A 17811-nucleotide genomic window follows, 5' to 3' on the forward strand; every position below is an offset into this window, starting at 1 on the left:
AAATACTGTAGAATGTCTTGATTGGCCATATAATGTTACTCGTTTTTCCTAAATATTTAGTCATTTTTTTACTGCTCCTTTAACTACAGATTACATTTTTTTGTTTGTTTGTTTTTACTGTCTTCACAAATGCTTCCAAATATGGCTGCTTCCAACCCTGAGTTTAACCCAGGAACAATACTGCAAACTGCTCAATTCAGTAGTGAGTGGGCTATATGCATACCTACTCATCAAAGCTATTATTTAAAGAATTATTGTTTTTTTAGCACTCTTAGCATTTCAAGATAATGCATGCACTCAGTTCCCAAAGTGTATTATTGCTTCTTGAAACTCCTCTTTGATCTGCTGAAAGTAATGATGGCTACCATCTTAAACAGACCCTAAAGTTGAGAGTAAACATATAAATTTGAAAGCTGTTTATTGATATATTATCAGTGGTCACTTACCTATCAGTGAACTTTGGTAGTGACACATACAGACTGGTATTTATAATGTGCAGGCAAAATAAGTACTGTGACCTTGAAAGATTTTTTTTTTTTTTTTTTGAGACTTGCACTCAAAAGATTTTTTTTTTTTTTTTTTTTTTTGAGTCTTGCACTGTCACCCAGGCTAGAGTGCAGTGGCAAGATCTCGGCACAGCCTCCCAAGTAGCTGGGATTACAGGCACCCACTACCACACCCAGCTAATTTTTATGTTTTTAGTAGAGACAGGGTTTCGATATGTTTGCCAGGCTGGTCTCAAATTCCTGGCCTCAAGTGATCTGCCCACCTAGGCCTCCCAAAGTGCTGGGATTACAGACGTGAGCTACCACACCTGGCCTTGAAAGATTATTTTCTATTTCTGACCCATTATATACCACCCATACTGTAGTGCTTGTATTTTCTCTCACACATACTGTATTTTTTAACTTGAGAGAGTGTATTTGGTAGACTAGATGACAGTCTTTTTGAGACAGAGTTTTGCTCTTGTTGCCCAGGCTGAAGTGCAGTGGCGCAATCTTGGCTCACTGCAACCTCCGCCTCCTGGGTTCAAGGAATTCTCCTGCCTCATCCTCCCTAGTAGTTGGGAATACAGGCATGCGCCACCATGCCTGGCTAATTTTTTGTATTTTTAGTAGAGACAGGGTTTCACTGTGTTAGCCAGGATGGTCTGGATCTCCTGACCTCGTGATCCGCCCACCTCGGCCTCCCAAAGGGCTGGGATTACAGGCGTGAGCCACCACGCCCAGCCAGGTGACAGTCTTAAACTATTTGCTTAAATTACAGAATTATCTTTTCTTGATTTATCTTTGTTTTATTTGAAGGATCTTTAGAAGATAATGAATAGTATAATATTACTTTACCAGTTTACCATAATTTTAAATTGCTGATGTCTTTTGTTCCTCAGCTTCAGAATTTGAAATATAACTGCCCAGCTGTAACTATATAAGAAAATATGTAGATAAGAAATTTTCATTTTGAGTTTTTAGTGTATCAAGCATGTGGTATTGTACCTAGGAAGTTTTATTGTTTTTTTGTTGTTGTTTTGTTCTTTTGCTTTTTTTAAAAAAAAAAAAAACAAAAAACCATTACTGGAAATAGGATTTGGTGAGGGCCAGAAAGATGCATGATGTGATATGTTTATTAAAAGTTACTACTACATGACGAGTCTGTTGGTGGCTCATGCCTGTAATCCCAGCACTTTGGGAGGCTGAGGCAGGAAGTTCACTTGAGCCCAGGAGTTCATAACCAGTCTGGGTGACATAGTGACACCCAATCTCTACAAAAGATAAAAAACTAGCCGGGCATGGTGGTGCACACTTGTGGTCCCAGCTACTCTGGAGGCTGAGGTAGGAAGATCACTTGAGCCTAGGAGCTCAAGGCTGCAGTGAGCCATAATTGCGTCCTGGCACTCTGCCTGGGCAACAGAGGGAGACCCTGTCTCAAAAAAAAAAAAAAAAAAAGAGTAAGATATAGCTAAAAGCACCCTACTATGTGCCAGCTCATTTCTGTTTGTTTGGTTTTGTATTTCAAAGCAAAAATCACTATACATGTGATTTCTGGTTTCTTTTTACTCAACCTTAACTATGTTATTGGTTTGATTTTAACCGAAGATTTTCCTGTGTGTAAATGTTCTTTGTTGCAGCATAACTACAAGTAGTCTCATTTTTAATGTGTTGCCAAATATTTACCATATGGATTATTTACTTTATAGATTGTTTATTTACCTTACAGATTATTATTTCCTTTGTAGATCATTATCTTATAGAGCCATTGGCACCAGAATTAGAGTTTTGGGGGGTTTTTTGGTCCTAGAACTTGTTAGTGAATTACAGTCACACATTTCTTAATGGCAGGGATATGTTCTAAGAAAAATATGTCATTAGGCAGTTTTGCCATTGTGTGAATGTCATAGAATGTATTTACACAAACCTAGATGGTATAGTATATACTACACATCTGGGCCATACAATGTAACCTCTTGCTCCTAGGCTACAAACTTGTATAGCATATTACCATACTGAACAATTGTAACACAATGGTAAGTATTTGTGTATCTAAACATAGAAAAGGTACAGTAAAAATATGGTATCATAATCTTACAGGACCGCTGTTATTTATGCGGTCTTGTTGATGAAAACGTCATTATGTAGTGCATGACTATAATGGAATACTTTTGTATTGATACCTAAAAAAAACTTTTGCATAAGTTACTGCCTGACAAAAATTCTTAGCTATCAATTCTAATTTCAGTCTTGACTTAGGCCTCCTGAAAGATTTCTCAGATGCAACTACAGAAGGCCCCATACAGTGTATGATTTGCAAAAGCCTATGTAAAATATGTAATATCTGGTTGGATAACCTCTAAAACAAAAGTTTTTAACAGGAAAGGCAGCCCAAAGTTCCAGGGAGAAACATGCATTTGCAAAGCAAGGGCCACGCTTAGAAAATAAAAGTTTTTAAGGGTGAGAACTGCCATGAGAGAAAAAGCACAGAGTTTCTGGAAGATAACTGATAGAAAAAGGGCTGAACTGCCCTTTTTGTTTTGTTCATTTAATTTAAGAAATGGTACCAGAATGCCAAGATTATGTGTCCCTTCCTTCCAACAGCCATCTCTTCACTGTGCGCTGTTAGTAGCAAGAGGGCAAGGAGACATATGGTGATGACTCAGACTACCACTACTGGATAAGGTAGATAGTTCTTTAGTGGCAAGAGAGAGTTGTGGTACTCTTGGTAGATGTATCAAGTATTGGACTGGAACTCCTCTTTCAGGAGGACCCAGAAGCTGTATTTTCTTGCGTCTCCAGCTAAATAAATGTAGGTGGGGCAAAAGCAATCATACTCACCTCATGCGTGTTGAAAATTGACAAGACCTATGCATAGCCATCAGGTGTGGTAAAATAGCAGAGTATCATGGCAGAACTGTGTGTTCATTTAAGAACAATGGGCAAGGCTCAAGACAAAATAATACAGGACCGTCGCATTTCTTTTTCTTTATCCCACCCTCCCCAACCTGAGAGTTCACACACAGGATTGTATTCTTATATTTTCTTTCTATTCCTCCAGTGAAAACTCAAAGATCAAATACACTCATTTACCTTAAGCCATAATAAAGCTAACCAATGAGGCTTACTTAATGCACTATCTTTCCCAAGAGCTAATTTTGTTTTTACTAGTGAAAAACCTGTATATAGCTTCAGTCAGCATTCTCAAAGTACAGCCATGTGCCACTGTACACAAAATCTTTAGCAATAAATAAATGGAGATTTTAAAAAAAACTTTAATAGCTATATCTTTATCTGTTTTGGAAAAATAACTAGTATTTCCAATGTTATTTCAGTTATTGCTGTTTAAGACATGACTGAGGTACACAGTTAAGTTTAAAATGAGTCAGATTTTAAAAGTGAATAGGACACATGTTACATAGTATGGCAAAAATCATGAAAGGTGTTAAGCAATTGAATCCTGTTTGGGAAACACTGGCTTAGGCGTTTCATAACGCAAATGACCAAAGCTTTCCTTTTTGGACACAAAACATCATCAGTAAGCTCAGTAGAGAAGTCACTTGCCAGCTGACTTCTCTACTGAAGATTCCCTTCAGGCTTGGAGAACTGAACGATGTCTGTAGAGTGACAGGAAAGTCATGGGAGAGAGTCATTTTCTGTATACATTATCTTTGCTCAATAAGCATCATAATTCTTGATAATGAGTGGAAAAGGTTTCTTGCATTTTTTTGCATTTTTAAAAACTGATCTAGATATTTGTGACAGGAATTTTTAGAATGTCAAGAGAGCTCTCTGATTTTGTTTAGATGACATGTTAATTTGTCTAAATTTTTATGTGTTTAATTTAGATGTTGATGTTAGTGAAGATTCACCTCCTCCCCTACCTGAAAGAACTCCTGAATCGTTTGTGTTAGCAAGTGAACATAGTGAGTGTCTCTTTTGCTTTTACATTTACTTCATATTCTAATAATAAACTCCGAAAAACATACCTGATTTTAATCTATTAGCTATTGTGCTACATAATTAAATTCAAAAACAAGTAAATTGATGTTGACATGCTTTTAATTCTTTGTTTGAAAAATGCTTTAAAATTATATGTTTTACTTGCTAAGATCGATAGAAATTACTGCATTTATGTTAGATATCAGAATTCAATTCATTTAAATGTAATTATAGGCTGGGCATGGTGGTTCAAGCCTGTGATCCTAGCACTTTGGGAGGCCTAGGCAGGTGGATCACCTGAGGTCAGGAGTTGGAGACCAGCCTGGCCAACTTGGTGAAACTCCATCTCTACTAAAAATATAAAAATTAGCTGGGCATGGTGGTGGACACCTATAATCTCAGCTACTTGAGAGGCTGAGGCAGGAAAATGACTTGAACCCGGGAGTTGGAGGTTGCAGTGAGCCGAGATTGCGCCATTGCATTCCAGCCTGGGCGAAGAGCAAGATTTCGTCTCAAAAAGTAAATAAATAAATAAATGCAATTACGAAGCCAGGTGCAGTGGCTCATACCTGTAATCCCAGCACCTTGGGAGGCTGAGATGCACTGATCACCTGAGGTCAGGAGTTCAAGACCAGCGTGACCAACATGGAGAAACCCCGTCTCTACTAAAAATACAAAATTAGCCAGGCGTGGTGGCGCATGCCTGTAATCCCACCTACTTGGGAGACTGAGGCAGGAGAATTGCTTGAACCTGGGAGGTGGATATTGCAGTGAGCCGAGATCACACCATTGCACTCCAACCTGGGCAACAAGAGCGAAACTCCATCTTAAAAAAAAAAAATGCAATTATAAGTGTGTTTGCAATCTGGTGTATTTTCATTCATTAAAAATAGCACTTATTGACTCATGCCTGTAATCCTGCCACTTTGGGAGACCGAGGCGGGCAGATCAGGAGGTCAGGACATCAAGACCATCTTGGCTAGCACACTGAAACCCTGTCTCTACTAGAAATACAAAAAATTAGCTGTGCGTGGTGGCATGCACCAGTAGTCCCAGCTGCTCGGGAGGCTGAGGCAGGAGAATCGCTTGAACCCAGGAGGCGGAGGTTGGAGTGAGCTGAGACCATGCCACTGCACTCCAGCCTGGGCAACAGAGCAAGACTCCATCTCAAAAAAAAAAAAAGTAGCACTTATTTATGAAAACATTAATTGCTTTCCTTAGATTTAGGTCAGTAAACATTTCTGTTGGGTGGGCGTCACTGGATTGGTGTTAACTGAAAGACATTTAACACCACTGGAGTAGACTGAGCACATTGGCTCATACCTGTAATCGCAGCACTTTGGGAGTCCAAGGCGCGAGGATTGCTTGAGCCTAAGAGTTTGAGACCAGCCTGGGCAACACAGTGATACCTCCTCTCTTCTAAAAATAAAATAACTATCCAGTTGTGGTGGTGGGTGCCTGTAATCCCAGCTGCTTGGGAGGCTGAGGCAGGAGAATTGCGTGAACCCAGGATGCAGAGGTTGCAGCGAGCTGAGACCACGCCATTGCATTCCAGCCTGGGCAACAAGAGCAAAAAACTTTGTCTCAAAAAATAATAATAACAACAAAAAATTAGCCAGGTGTGGTGGCATGTGCCTGTAGTCCTTGCTACTCAGGAGGCTGAAGAAGAAGGATTGCTTGATCCCTGTAGTTGGAGGCTGCAGTGAGCCATGATCGCACCACTGTACTCCAGTTTGGTAACAGAGTGAGACCCCGTCTGTGGAAGAAAAAAAAAAGACCACTGGAGTATCAGAACTGGGAGAAAGTGATGATACTTTAAAACATTGATAATATACTTCTCCCTATTAATCCTCTAAAAAAGAGTGCAGAAACAGCTTGATTGTATTTACAGTGTCTCATGCTCAGTGGAGGTGCTCACTTGTCTAAGTACATTTTACCAATATATTAATTTTGACTGATTTTTGTTTTGTTTCATTTGGTTTTCTTTTTATTTATTTATTTTTTATTTATTCATTTTTTTGAGATGGAGTCTCACTCTGTTGCCCCGGCTGGAGTGCAGTGGCACGATCTCGGCTCACTGCAAGCTCCACCTCTTGGGTTCATGCCATTCTCCTGCCTCAGCCTCCCATGTAGCTGGGACTACAGGTGCCTGCCACCACACCCGGCTAATTTTTTTGTATTTTTTTTAGTAGAGACAGGGTTTCACCGTGTTAGCCAGGTTGGTCTCCATCTCCTAACCTCATGATCCGCCCACCTCAGCCTCTCAAAGTGCTGGGATTACAGGCATGAGCCACCACGCCCGGCTAATTTTTTTGTATTTTTTTAGTAGAGACAGGGTTTCACCATGTTAGCCAGGATGGTCTCCATCTCCTGACCTCGTGATCGCCCGCCTCAGCCTCCCAAAGTGCTGGGATTACAGGCGGGAGCCACCACGCCCAGCCTTGGTTTGTTTTATTTCGAGTTGGAGTTCCACTCTGTCACTCAGGCTGGAGTGCAGTGGCACGATCTGGGCTCAAGCTGTTCTCCTGCCTCAGCCTCCTGAGTAGCTGCAATTAGAGGCATACACCATCACTCCCAACTAATTTTTTTATTAGAGATAGGGTCTCACCATGTTGGCCAGGCTGGTCTTGAACTCCTGACCTCAAGTGATCTGCCTGCCTCAGCCTCCCAAAGTGAATTTTGACTGATTTTAAGATAAATGTTAAAGAGCCAAGCACAGTGGCTTATGCCTGTGATCCCAGCACTTTGGGAGACCAAGGCAGGTGGATCTCTGTTCCATTTGCCCTAGGAGTTTGAGACCAGCCTGGGCAACATGGCAAAACCCTGTCTGTATAAAATCAAAAATTAGCCAGGCGAGGTGGCATGCACCTATAGTCCCAGCTACTCAAGAAGCTGAGATGGGAAGATTGCCTGAGCCTGGGAGGTTGAGGCTGCAGTGAGCCGAGATCGCGCCTGGTCAACAGAGTGAGACCCTGTCTCAACAACAATTAAAAAGAATGTTGAAAGCAATGAAATGGTATACTTCAGTTGTCTAAGTCTGTCACGTTGTCTATAGATTAAGCAGTATACTTCACTTGTCTGTCACATTATCTATAGACTGTAATACACTGATGACTGAATTTATTTACTTAGGTTTTGAAGGAAGGAAACATAAAAGAATGTTCTCGAATTAATAGAAACTATAATTTTTTTTTTTTAGAAACTTCAGAAATATGCTTACCCAGAAACTACAAAATTTTTGTGGAAGCGATAGTTTCTAAAATCTTTAGGATCTGTTTTTTGTATTACTTTAATGCAAAGAAATTTCAGAAATTCAAGGTGTTAATAACAATAAGATTTCATTTTTCTCAGATACACCTGTAAGATCGGAATGGAGTGAACTTCAAAGTCAGGAACGATCTGAACAAAAAAAGTCTGAAGTAAGTCCTTTTGGAATTGGAACAGTTATAGCTTAACATTTCTACTCTTGTTAACTAATCTTGCAGTTGTTGAAATAGCTGTCATCTTAAGATCGTTAAATATAGTTTGTAATTTTTGATAGGCATTTCTTATACTAAGATTTCAGATGAAAAGCCCATATAAAAGGTAGGTTCTGAAATTTTTTTAAAGGGTAACCTGATCTACATACAACTATCACTTTAAAGTATTGTTTTCTCAAGCTGTTTTTGAAATATGTAAATTATGCTTCAAATAATTTTGAAGGTATGAATGAAATAGGAGTTACTATTTTCAGGGTCCTAATTCTTTCTTACATTTCTAGATGCTTCCCATTATAACACTAGGCACATAGTCGCTTCTTTTGTTTTTTTCTGGCTACCTGGCATTTCTTTGACATTCGAGAAATGTTTTGGCAATTAAATATTTTGAGGGCGTGGCATGGTGGCTCATGTCTGTAATCACAGCACTTTGGGAGGCCAAGCAGAAGGATCACTTGAGCCCAGGAGTTCAAGACCATCCTGGGCAACATGGGGAGGACCTTATCTCTACAAAAATTTTTAAAATTAGCCAGGCGTGGTGGCGCATGTCTATGGTCCCAGCTTTTTGGGAGGCTGAGATGGGAGGATTGCTTGGGCCCCAGAGGTCAAGGCTGCAGTGAGCCATGACCACACCACTGCACTCCAGCCTGAGTGACAGAGTGAGACCCTGTCTCAGCAACAACACATTTGTCCATAGGAGATAACATTTTTTATTAACATTAATACTTTTTGTATTTTCTCCCATACTTTAATATCTCTGAAATTTAGCTACATCTTATATTTGATTTTAAGACATGATGTAGTTTAATTGACATATAAAATACAATAATGATATAATTAGTAATAGTGGCTGGCAAAACACAGCTGTATGTTCCTTCATGCAGTAGCCCATGCTTTTCAGTGCTCATCCAGAAACATTTACTCCAAGGAGAAACAGCATAACATTTTAAAATTTTAAGCCTAATTAAAAAACAATTGTTTGCTTTTCCTCTGATGCTGAAAGTGATAGGCCTTGATTTCTTGGGATATATACCCATAACAGACCCAGCTTTCTATTATTTGTATATAAAATGAATGTATTGTAATAGGTATTAAATGTCTTCCTCGTAGGGCTTGATAACCTCTGAAAATGAGAAATGTGGTAAGTTGTTAGATTTTTTTTCCCTTTTTACTGTAGATTTTATTGATTAATTTCTACAAAATAACATGCTTCATAGTTCATGCTATATAGTTATTTCTGTATGTGAAAATGTCTAGGACAACTCTTGTAGAAGCTTAATATTGTACTATAATTCTTCAAATTAATTATTACCACCAGATAGTAGTATTGATCTGGAAAATCATGGGAGCATTTACTATCAATAATTACAGGCTAATGGGAAAGAGATTTTTTAAAAATATTTTTCTGTTTTTTATTTTCTGTTTTTAAAAACACCTAGAAGTTAGATCCCGACTTAAATAAATGCCCCAAATTTACCTACATGATGGAATTGCTTCTGTAGAAACCTATTGTTTTAGAAATCTTCCTTTTAGTACTTTTTCATTTATTTGTGAAGACCAATAAAATTGTGAAAGAATGAATGAATTTTAGTAGTTAACATCTTTTGTTACTAATCTTAAACACTGGTAATTAAAGAGTAAACTACAATCTAAACAACATAAAACTTTAAAAGTGGAGTTATTAGGCCTGACGTGGTGGCTCACACCTATAATCCCAGCACTTTGGGAGACCCAGGCAGGCAATCACCTGAGGTCAGGAGTTCGAAACCAGCCTTGAGCAACATGGTGAAACCCCGTCTCTACTAAAAATAAAAAAAATAGCTAGGCGTCATGCCATCTGCCTGTAATCCCAGCTACTAGGGAGACTGAGGCAGGAGAATCCCTTGAATCCCAGAGGCAGAGGTTGCAGTGCGCCGAGATTGCGCCATTGCACTCTAACCCGGGCAACAAGAGGGAAACTCCGTCTCAAAAAAAAAAAAAAACGAAACAAGTAGAGTTATTGTTTCAAGGTGCAAATAGTTCATTAATTAACCCTGACCTTGTTGATTTCTTTCTTTCTTTCTTTTTTTTTTTTTGAGACAGAGGTCTTGCTCTGTTGCCCAGGCTGGAGTGCAGTGGCGCGATCTCGGCTCACTGCAAGCTCCGCCTCCTGGGTTCACAACATTCTCCTGCCTCAGCCTCCCGAGTAGCTGGGACTACAGGCGCCCGCCACCACGCCTGGCTAATTTTTTTGTATTTTTAGTAGAGATGGGGTTTCACCATGTTAGCCAGGATGATCTCGATATCCTGACCTCATGATCGGCTCGCCTCGGCCTCCCAAAGTGCTGGGATTACGGGCGTGAGCCACCGCGCCTGGCCTGACCTTGTTGATTTCTATACAAAGACATTTCAGTTGCAACTATTCCCTTAGAACATAGGCATATAGTATAGCTACCTTAAGGGAATGTAATATGTCAAGACCTAGATTTATGAAGTAGGAATAACGAGAATCCTCACATTGCAGAAGTACTCACTGCAGATTTCTGTGTGACCACAATAATACCTGACATGATTTTCTGTGCACACTACACTTGTATTTATATTGTTCTTGACCTGTAAAATTATGGTGCCCAGGAGAGAAAATTTTCTGTTTTCATGCTTGCCAACATTTAAAAAATTAAAGAGTTATATATATATGATGCTACAAAGGATGGTGATTAACAAAGGCTTTGTGTTGCTACTTAGATCATCCAGTGGGAGGTATTCACTATGAAATGTGCATAGAATGTCCACCTACTTTCAGTGACAAGAGAGAACAAATATCAGAAAATCCAACAGAAGCCACAGATATTGGTAATTTGTTTAATAAATAATTTTTAGTAAGTAGTTAACACTGGCAGGAATGAGAAAAGCTCATTTGCCATTGTGAAATGACACTTGCCAAGAATAAAACATGATTTTCCAAAGTTGCTTGGACTAGTCATGAAATAAATGAAATACTTAATTCTATTTCACATTGAGATTAAAAACTAAAATAGAAAACTGCAGTATAAAAAATCTTTTGTGTTGGAAAGACTAAATTATCATGGATATTTTTCTTACATTGTGATAAAATTGGTTTTATTTCCAGCATAAGATTTTTAAAAGAAGCAATCATTTTCAGTTATTCCAAATAAATTTACAATTGTTTTGCATTTACTAAGTTTTGTTTGGCTTAAATTCTAAATTCCCTTGTGGAAATTTATTTGTTCCAGAAGATGAGAATGTCTGTGGACATGGTTTTTAGTAGTTTGAAAGTATTTCTGAACACTGACTAGTTATTGTGGTGTTTTCACTGTAGGTTTTGGTAATCGATGTGGAAAACCCAAAGGACCAAGAGATCCACCTTCAGAATGGACATGATTCAGGGAGCTAAAAGACACTTTAAGTTATACTGGAAAATTCAGGTGCCACTGAAAGCCAGATTTATAGTATTCCATCTTTAATATGTGGGACTAACAGCAGTGTAGATTGTTACCTTAATATTTTTTGCTGGGACCATCTACCTGCCTTATACTACACTTAGGAAAAAGTATTACATATGGTTTATTTTGAAACTTCAAGTATTATTGCCTTAATGTCTCTTAACCCTGTTACACGCTGCTTGTAGACATGTTAATATAGTAATACTTTTATGATATATTGAGTTTAAGGACTACTCTTTTTCTGTTTTATCATGTATGCATTATTTTGTATATGTACAGGGCAAGTAGGTATATAATTTGATAAAGTTGCAATTGAAATATTATTAACAGAAGATGTAAGAAATTTCTGCATGGTCTAAATCTTTGTGTACTTTATTTGTAAATTATTTGCCCTGGAGTTTTAGAAAATAGTTTCTGAATTTTAAACTTGCTGGATTCATGCAGCCAGCTTTGCAGGTTATCAGAGATCAAAGATTGTAATAATAATTTTGTAAATTGTAAGCAAAAAGTTATTTTTATATTATATACAGTCTAATTGTTCATCCTAATTGTTCCTGTTTTCATCTAGTCAGAGATTCAGTAAGTGCCTTGGAACAATATTGAATTCTCTTAGCTTGTGTGTGTTTCTTTAATATTTGAACTCAACTGGGATTAGAAGACTATCAAAATACATGTATGTTTCAGGATATTTGACCTGTCATTAAAAAAAACAAACAGTTTTACAGTGCCTACTTGTTGCCTTGGCTTTTCATTTCTCATTCCTAGGATATTGGACTTAACTATCAGCCTTTTTGCTGGCTCAGTCTTGGTATGAAATGAATGTGAATGGGGTTTAATTTCTTTCTTTTTTTCTTTTTTTAGACAGAGTATTGCTCTGTCACCCAGGCTGGAGTACAGTGGTACCATCTTGGCTCACTGTAACCTCCACTTCTGAGGTTCAAGTGATTCTCCTGTCTCAGCCTCCCAAGTAGCCTGCCACGACGCCTGGCTAATTTTTGTATTTTCAGTAGAGATGGTTTCACCATGTTGGCGAGGCTGGTCTCAAACTCCTGAACTCAGGTGGTCCACCTACCTTGGCCTCTCCAAATGCTGGGATTACAGGCATGAGTCACCATGCCAGGCCTAATCTCTTAATTAAGGAATAGAGAGTACCTTCTGCAAAAAATATGGTTCTGCGAATTCTAAATACTTATTGCCCCTAGGCATTCCTCATCCTTATCATTATTAGCCTACCAAAGTCCTAGTAGAAAACCCAACAGAGGGGGCCAGACCGGGTGGCTCACGCCTATAATTCCAGCCCTTTGGGAGGCCAAGGCAGGCAGATCACTTGAGGTCAGGAGTTCAAGACCAGTCTGGCCAACATGGTGAAACCCCATCTCTACTAAAATTACAAAAAAATTAGCTGGGCATGGTGGCACATGCCTGGAATCCCAGGTACTCAGGAGGCTGAGGCAGGAGAATTGCTTGAACCAAGGAGATGGAGGTTGCAGTGAGCTGAGATCGCACCACTGCACTCCAGCCTGGGCAACAGAGCAAGACTACATCTCAAAAAAAAAAAAAAAAAAAAAGGAAAACCAAACCAAGGGGATGTTGAGAACGGGAACTGGTTTCTTCTCATCCCATGACTGGAGCACAGATTCCATTCCTCAATACTAAGTCTGAATTTTCACAACCATAGATTGGAATTGTTGGATATCTGTATTTTCCCTCTGCATACAAAAGATTGAAGAAATTGTAAAACTAAAGTACATGGAAAACCTTATATGAGTAGAAGGGGGATTGTTGTGGAGGAGAAAGTAATACTACAATTTCATGTTAAATTTGTTTTAAAGCTAACTGGTCTTCATGTTGATCCCTTAGGATTTTTTTTTTTTTTTTTTTTTTGAGACGGAACTTTGCTCTTGTCGCCCAGGCTGGAGTGTAATGGCGCAATCTCGGCTTACTGCAACCTCTGCCTCCTGGGTTCAAGCAATTCTCCTGCCTCAGGCTCCTTAGTAGCTGGGCTTCCAGGTGCCCACCACAAAGCCCAACTAATTATTTTTGTATTTTTAGTAGAGACGGTGTTTTGCCATGTTGACCAGGCTGGTCTTGAACTCCTGACCTCAGGTGGTCTGCCCGCCTCAGCCTCCGAAAGTGCTGGGATTACAGGCATGAGCCACCACACCTGGCCAATCCCTTAGAATTTGAAAATTTTCTGTATGCTTTGGTAATAAGGAAGTGGTAATACAGTGGATGCTTGACATTTTCAAGACACAGGCACTCTTGTAATAGATCTATTCCTAATACAATGTAAACTGAAATAAAAGCATAACTGAAAAAATTTTTAGCCCCTTCACACACTTGATGAGTTATTGTAGACTACTAAAATCATAAGGATTTTTGTGGTTGGGGTGGAGTTTCTTGGAATACCTTCACTGAAGTATACATGTATTCAGAAGTATGCAAAAAATCGTATTAATCGCCAGGTGCAGTGGCTCACGCCTGTAATCCCAGCACTTTGGGAGGCTGAGGCGGGGGGGAATCACCTGAGGTCAGGAGTTCGAGACCAGCCTCAACATGGAGAAACCCCGTCTCTACTAAAAATACAAAATTAGCCGGGCGTAGTGAGGCTTGCCTGTAATCCCAACTACTCGGGAGGCTGAGGCAGGAGAATTGCTTGAACCTGCGAGGTGGAGGTTGCGGTGAGCCGAGATCACGCCATTGCAATCCAGCCTGGGCAACGAGCAAAACTCCAGCTCAAAAGAAAAAGAAAAAGAAAAAAAAATCATATTAATCATCATAAAGAATATCACCTATGTGAGTGTGACCGCTGCCTAGGTCAAGCAGTAGAACAGTATCTGCAACTGAGAAGCCACCCCCTTAGGCTTCTGAAATTTGTTCATTTTCATATGTGTAGCAGTTATTTGTTCTTTGTTTTTTGAGACAGGGTCTCATTCTGTCACCTAGGCTGTAGTTCAGTGGTGTGAGCTTACTGCAGCCTTGACCACCTGGGCTCAAGTGATCCTCCCACATCAGCCTCCCTAGTAGCTGGGAGTACAAGCATACGCCTGGCTAATTTTGTTTATTTTCTGTAGAAAATAAAAGTCTCACTATGGGCCGGGCGCAGTGGCTCAGGCCTGTAATCCCATCACTTTGGGAGGCCAAGGTGGGCGGATCACGAGGTCAGGAGATCGAGACTATCCTGGCTAAAACGGTGAAACCCCGTCTCTACTAAAAATACCAAAAAATTAGCCGAGCTTGGTGGCGGGCACCTGTAGTCCCGGCTACTCGGGAGGCTGAGGCAGGAGAATCGCTTGAACCTGGGAGGCAGAGCTTGCAGTGAGCTGAGATTGTACCACTGCACTCCAGCCTGGGCGACAGAGTGAGACTCCAAATCAAAAAAAAAAAAAAAAAAAGTCTCACTATATTGCCCAGATTAGTCTTAAACTCCTGGCCTTAAGTGATTCTCCTGCCTTGGCCTCCCAAAGTGCTAGGATTACAGATCTGAGCCACTGTGTCAGCCGTGCATGTATCTTTTGGCACACACATGTACATGTATCTGTTGGATATATATTAAGGAGTGGAATTTTGAGATCACAGAGTTTGCATATATATTCCAGTTTTAGTACATACTGCTAGTTTTCTAAATTGATTTTTCTAATTGTTAAAATCCTTGCTAACACTTGATATGGTCAATACTTTTCATTGTAGCCATTCTAATGGGTATGTAGTGGTATTGCCTTACCTGAATGTCTATTTCTTTGATGATCAGTGAGGTTGAGCAGCTTTTCACATGCATGTGACCATGTGGATATCCTCTTCTGTGAACTACCTGTTCAAGTCTGAAGCAGATACTATTTGGTAGTATCAACTAAAACTGAATATAATACATACCCTAAATTTAGCAATTTTGTACCTGTTTTTTTCTTACATACCTGTAATCCCAGCACTTTGGGGGGCCGAGGCGAGCAGATCACCTGAGGTCGGTAGTTCGAGACCAACCTGACCAACATGGAGAAACCCTCTACTAAAAATACAAAATTAGCCAGGCGTGGTGGCGCATGCCTGTAAATCCCAGTTACTCGGGAGGCTGAGGAGGGAGAATCACTTGAATCCAGGAGGCGGAGGTTGCAGTGAGCTGACATCTCGCCATTGCACTTCAGCCTGGGCAACAATAGCGAAACTCCATCTCAAAAAAAAAAAAAGAAAATAAAAAAATCTCTTTCCACCGTAAGTACTAGCAGTTAGCTTTCTTTTGGGAGCCATTTTTCACAAAGTATTTTTTACTTTATGGACATTTTCTACATATATTGATAAAGCAATAAAGCCATAGTTATATGTAAGTGCTGAGCTAGACTCAGTCACTAGGTAACTGACTTGCTTACATGTAACAGCCTCATAGAATATGTGGTTCAGATTTTTGCCTGAGCAAAATGATGTGACTCTATGTTCTAAACCCTTGAGGCCACTTAAAATAGTAGTAACTATGAATGTTAAATTATTGAATGTAAAGAGTTTACTGTATATCAGTTTGCCTTTTTATGTTCTGAAATTGAATTTACTATAGATAGAACGTTCAGAATTCCTACTTCTATTTAGATAATTAAATGGCTATGAGGGAATGGGCAGGTCTCTTAGTTCCCAAGATTCTGGCTTGGAAAGGAAAAAATGTCAACTTTGGATATGTTGACTTTTAGGTAGACAATACCTTCATCATCAAAGAAGTGATATCCAGTCCACAGGTAGAAATATATTTGAAGTTCAGAAGAAGGGTCCACATTGAAGATCAAGATTAGGACATTAATATAGACATGAATGAAACCATGAGTGCACAAAACCCCAGGGAGAATAAATGAACTATTTGATATTTAAATGAATTTTTGAAGTTACATGGTAAATCTTTACATTTCTATTTGTCAAAACATGATTTGGGTTAAACATGGGCAATATCCCCATGCCAGTCATCTGAATCATTTTGTACTCTAGGTTCTGATCAATCAATCCACCTTCCTCACTACCATCAAGCTGATGTTGCTAGAAGGCCAACCTGGATCTGCTCTTGACTTTGTAATTGTTACTTCTCCCTAAGAAATATTTAATGGTTCTTTATTGCCTGTAGTAATGTTTCATCAAAACATTCAAAACCTGGCCGGGAGCAGTGGCTCATGCCTGTAAACCCTGCACTTCGGGAGGCTGAGGTAGGTGGATCACCTGAGGTCAGGAGTTCGAGACCAGCCTGGCCAACATGGTGAAACCCTGTCTCTACTAAAAATACAAAAATTAGCCAGTCATGGTGGCAGGTGCCTGTAATCCCAGCTACTTGGGAGGCTGCAGCAGGAGAATCGCTTGAACTCAGGAGGCGGAGGTTGCAGTGAGCCAAAATCACGCCACTGCACTCTAGCCTGGGAGACAAAGCAAGACTTCATCTCCAAAAAAAAAAAAAAAAAAATCAAAACCTGGCCCAGATTCTCCTGCACTAGAATTGAGGCAGTGTTCTTAAAATTCAGGTTCCAAGATCCTACTCTGAACCTGAATTAGAGTGGAGCCAAAGAATGTGTATTTTAGACAAGCAGTACAGGTGATTCTGTTGCGTAATAAACTTGGAGAACAAGACCTACAGGATCAAGTCCAGACTCCTGAGCAGATCATGCAAGACCTGTTCAAGATCTTCCTGTTGCTATTCTCTCTGGCCTTGACTCTGGTCACATCTGTGCTCCAACCATGAACTACTTGTAGTTTCCAGAGCCCCCCAACGCCCTTAGTCATCCTATACCTTTCCTCTTGAACATCGTTCTTTGTCCTGTTCTGTTGAGCCCTACTCATCTAACAAGATTAGTTCAAGTGTCATTTCCTGTATTAAACTTAGCTTGTCCTGTCTCCCAACAAGTCAAATCAACCATTTCCTCTTTGTTCCTATACTGTTTAAGTACATTTACTTAAACTTTCTGCTCTACTAAACTAGCCTCTTTGAGAGAAATGACCGTGAAATTTAGTGGAAATATTGGCATATATAGACTCAGGTAGCTAAGTGTGAAAAGTAGGACTAATTTTGAATGTAAGTATTTTCTTGTTTGTTTGTTTGTTTGTTTTTTGAGATGGAGTCTTGCTCTGTCGCCAGGCTGGAGTGCAGTGGCACGATCTTGGCTCACTGCAACTTCCGCCTCCCGGGTTCAAGCGATTCTCCTGCCTCAGCCTCCTGAGTAGCTGGGACTACAGGTACGCGTCACCACACCTGGCTAATTTTTTTTTTTTCTTTTAGTAGAGATGGGGTTTCACCATGTTGCCCAGGATGGTCTCCATCTCCTGGCCTTGTGATTCTCCTGCTTCGGCCTCCCAAACTGCTGGGATTACAGGCATGAGCCACTGTGCCCGGCCTTTTTTTATTATTTTTTTTTTGAGACGGAGTCTCACTCTGTCACCCAGGCTGGAGTACAGTGGTGCGATCTCAGCTCACTGCAACCTCTGCCTCCCGGGTTCAAGCGATTC

At 39.9% G+C, this 17811-nt stretch overlaps 1 protein-coding gene across 5 annotated transcripts in view; it reads left to right on the plus strand.

Moving 5' to 3' along the window:
• Nucleotides 1–12073, plus strand: part of PTPN12 (protein tyrosine phosphatase non-receptor type 12) — a 105995-nt gene extending 93922 nt beyond the window's left edge. For 2 of the 5 annotated variants that reach the window (XM_003318550.7, XM_016957637.3), the window contains 5 exons: nt 4334–4411; nt 7779–7846; nt 9014–9044; nt 10628–10735; nt 11223–12073. In XM_003318550.7, coding sequence (XP_003318598.4) covers nt 4334–4411; nt 7779–7846; nt 9014–9044; nt 10628–10735; nt 11223–11284 — 347 coding nt within the window. In that variant the 3' untranslated portion in view covers nt 11285–12073. Of the gene's footprint in view, nt 1–3089; nt 3282–4333; nt 4412–7778; nt 7847–9013; nt 9045–10627; nt 10736–11222 lie in introns of those variants that run through there. The other 3 variants (XM_009453424.5, XM_009453425.5, XM_063814637.1) reach the window with 3 other exon arrangements.
• The last annotated feature ends 5738 nt before the right edge of the window (nt 12074–17811 follow it).

The sequence above is a fragment of the Pan troglodytes genome, chromosome 6 (assembly GCF_028858775.2).
Source record: "Pan troglodytes isolate AG18354 chromosome 6, NHGRI_mPanTro3-v2.0_pri, whole genome shotgun sequence".
NCBI classification, from domain to species: Eukaryota; Metazoa; Chordata; class Mammalia; order Primates; family Hominidae; genus Pan; species Pan troglodytes.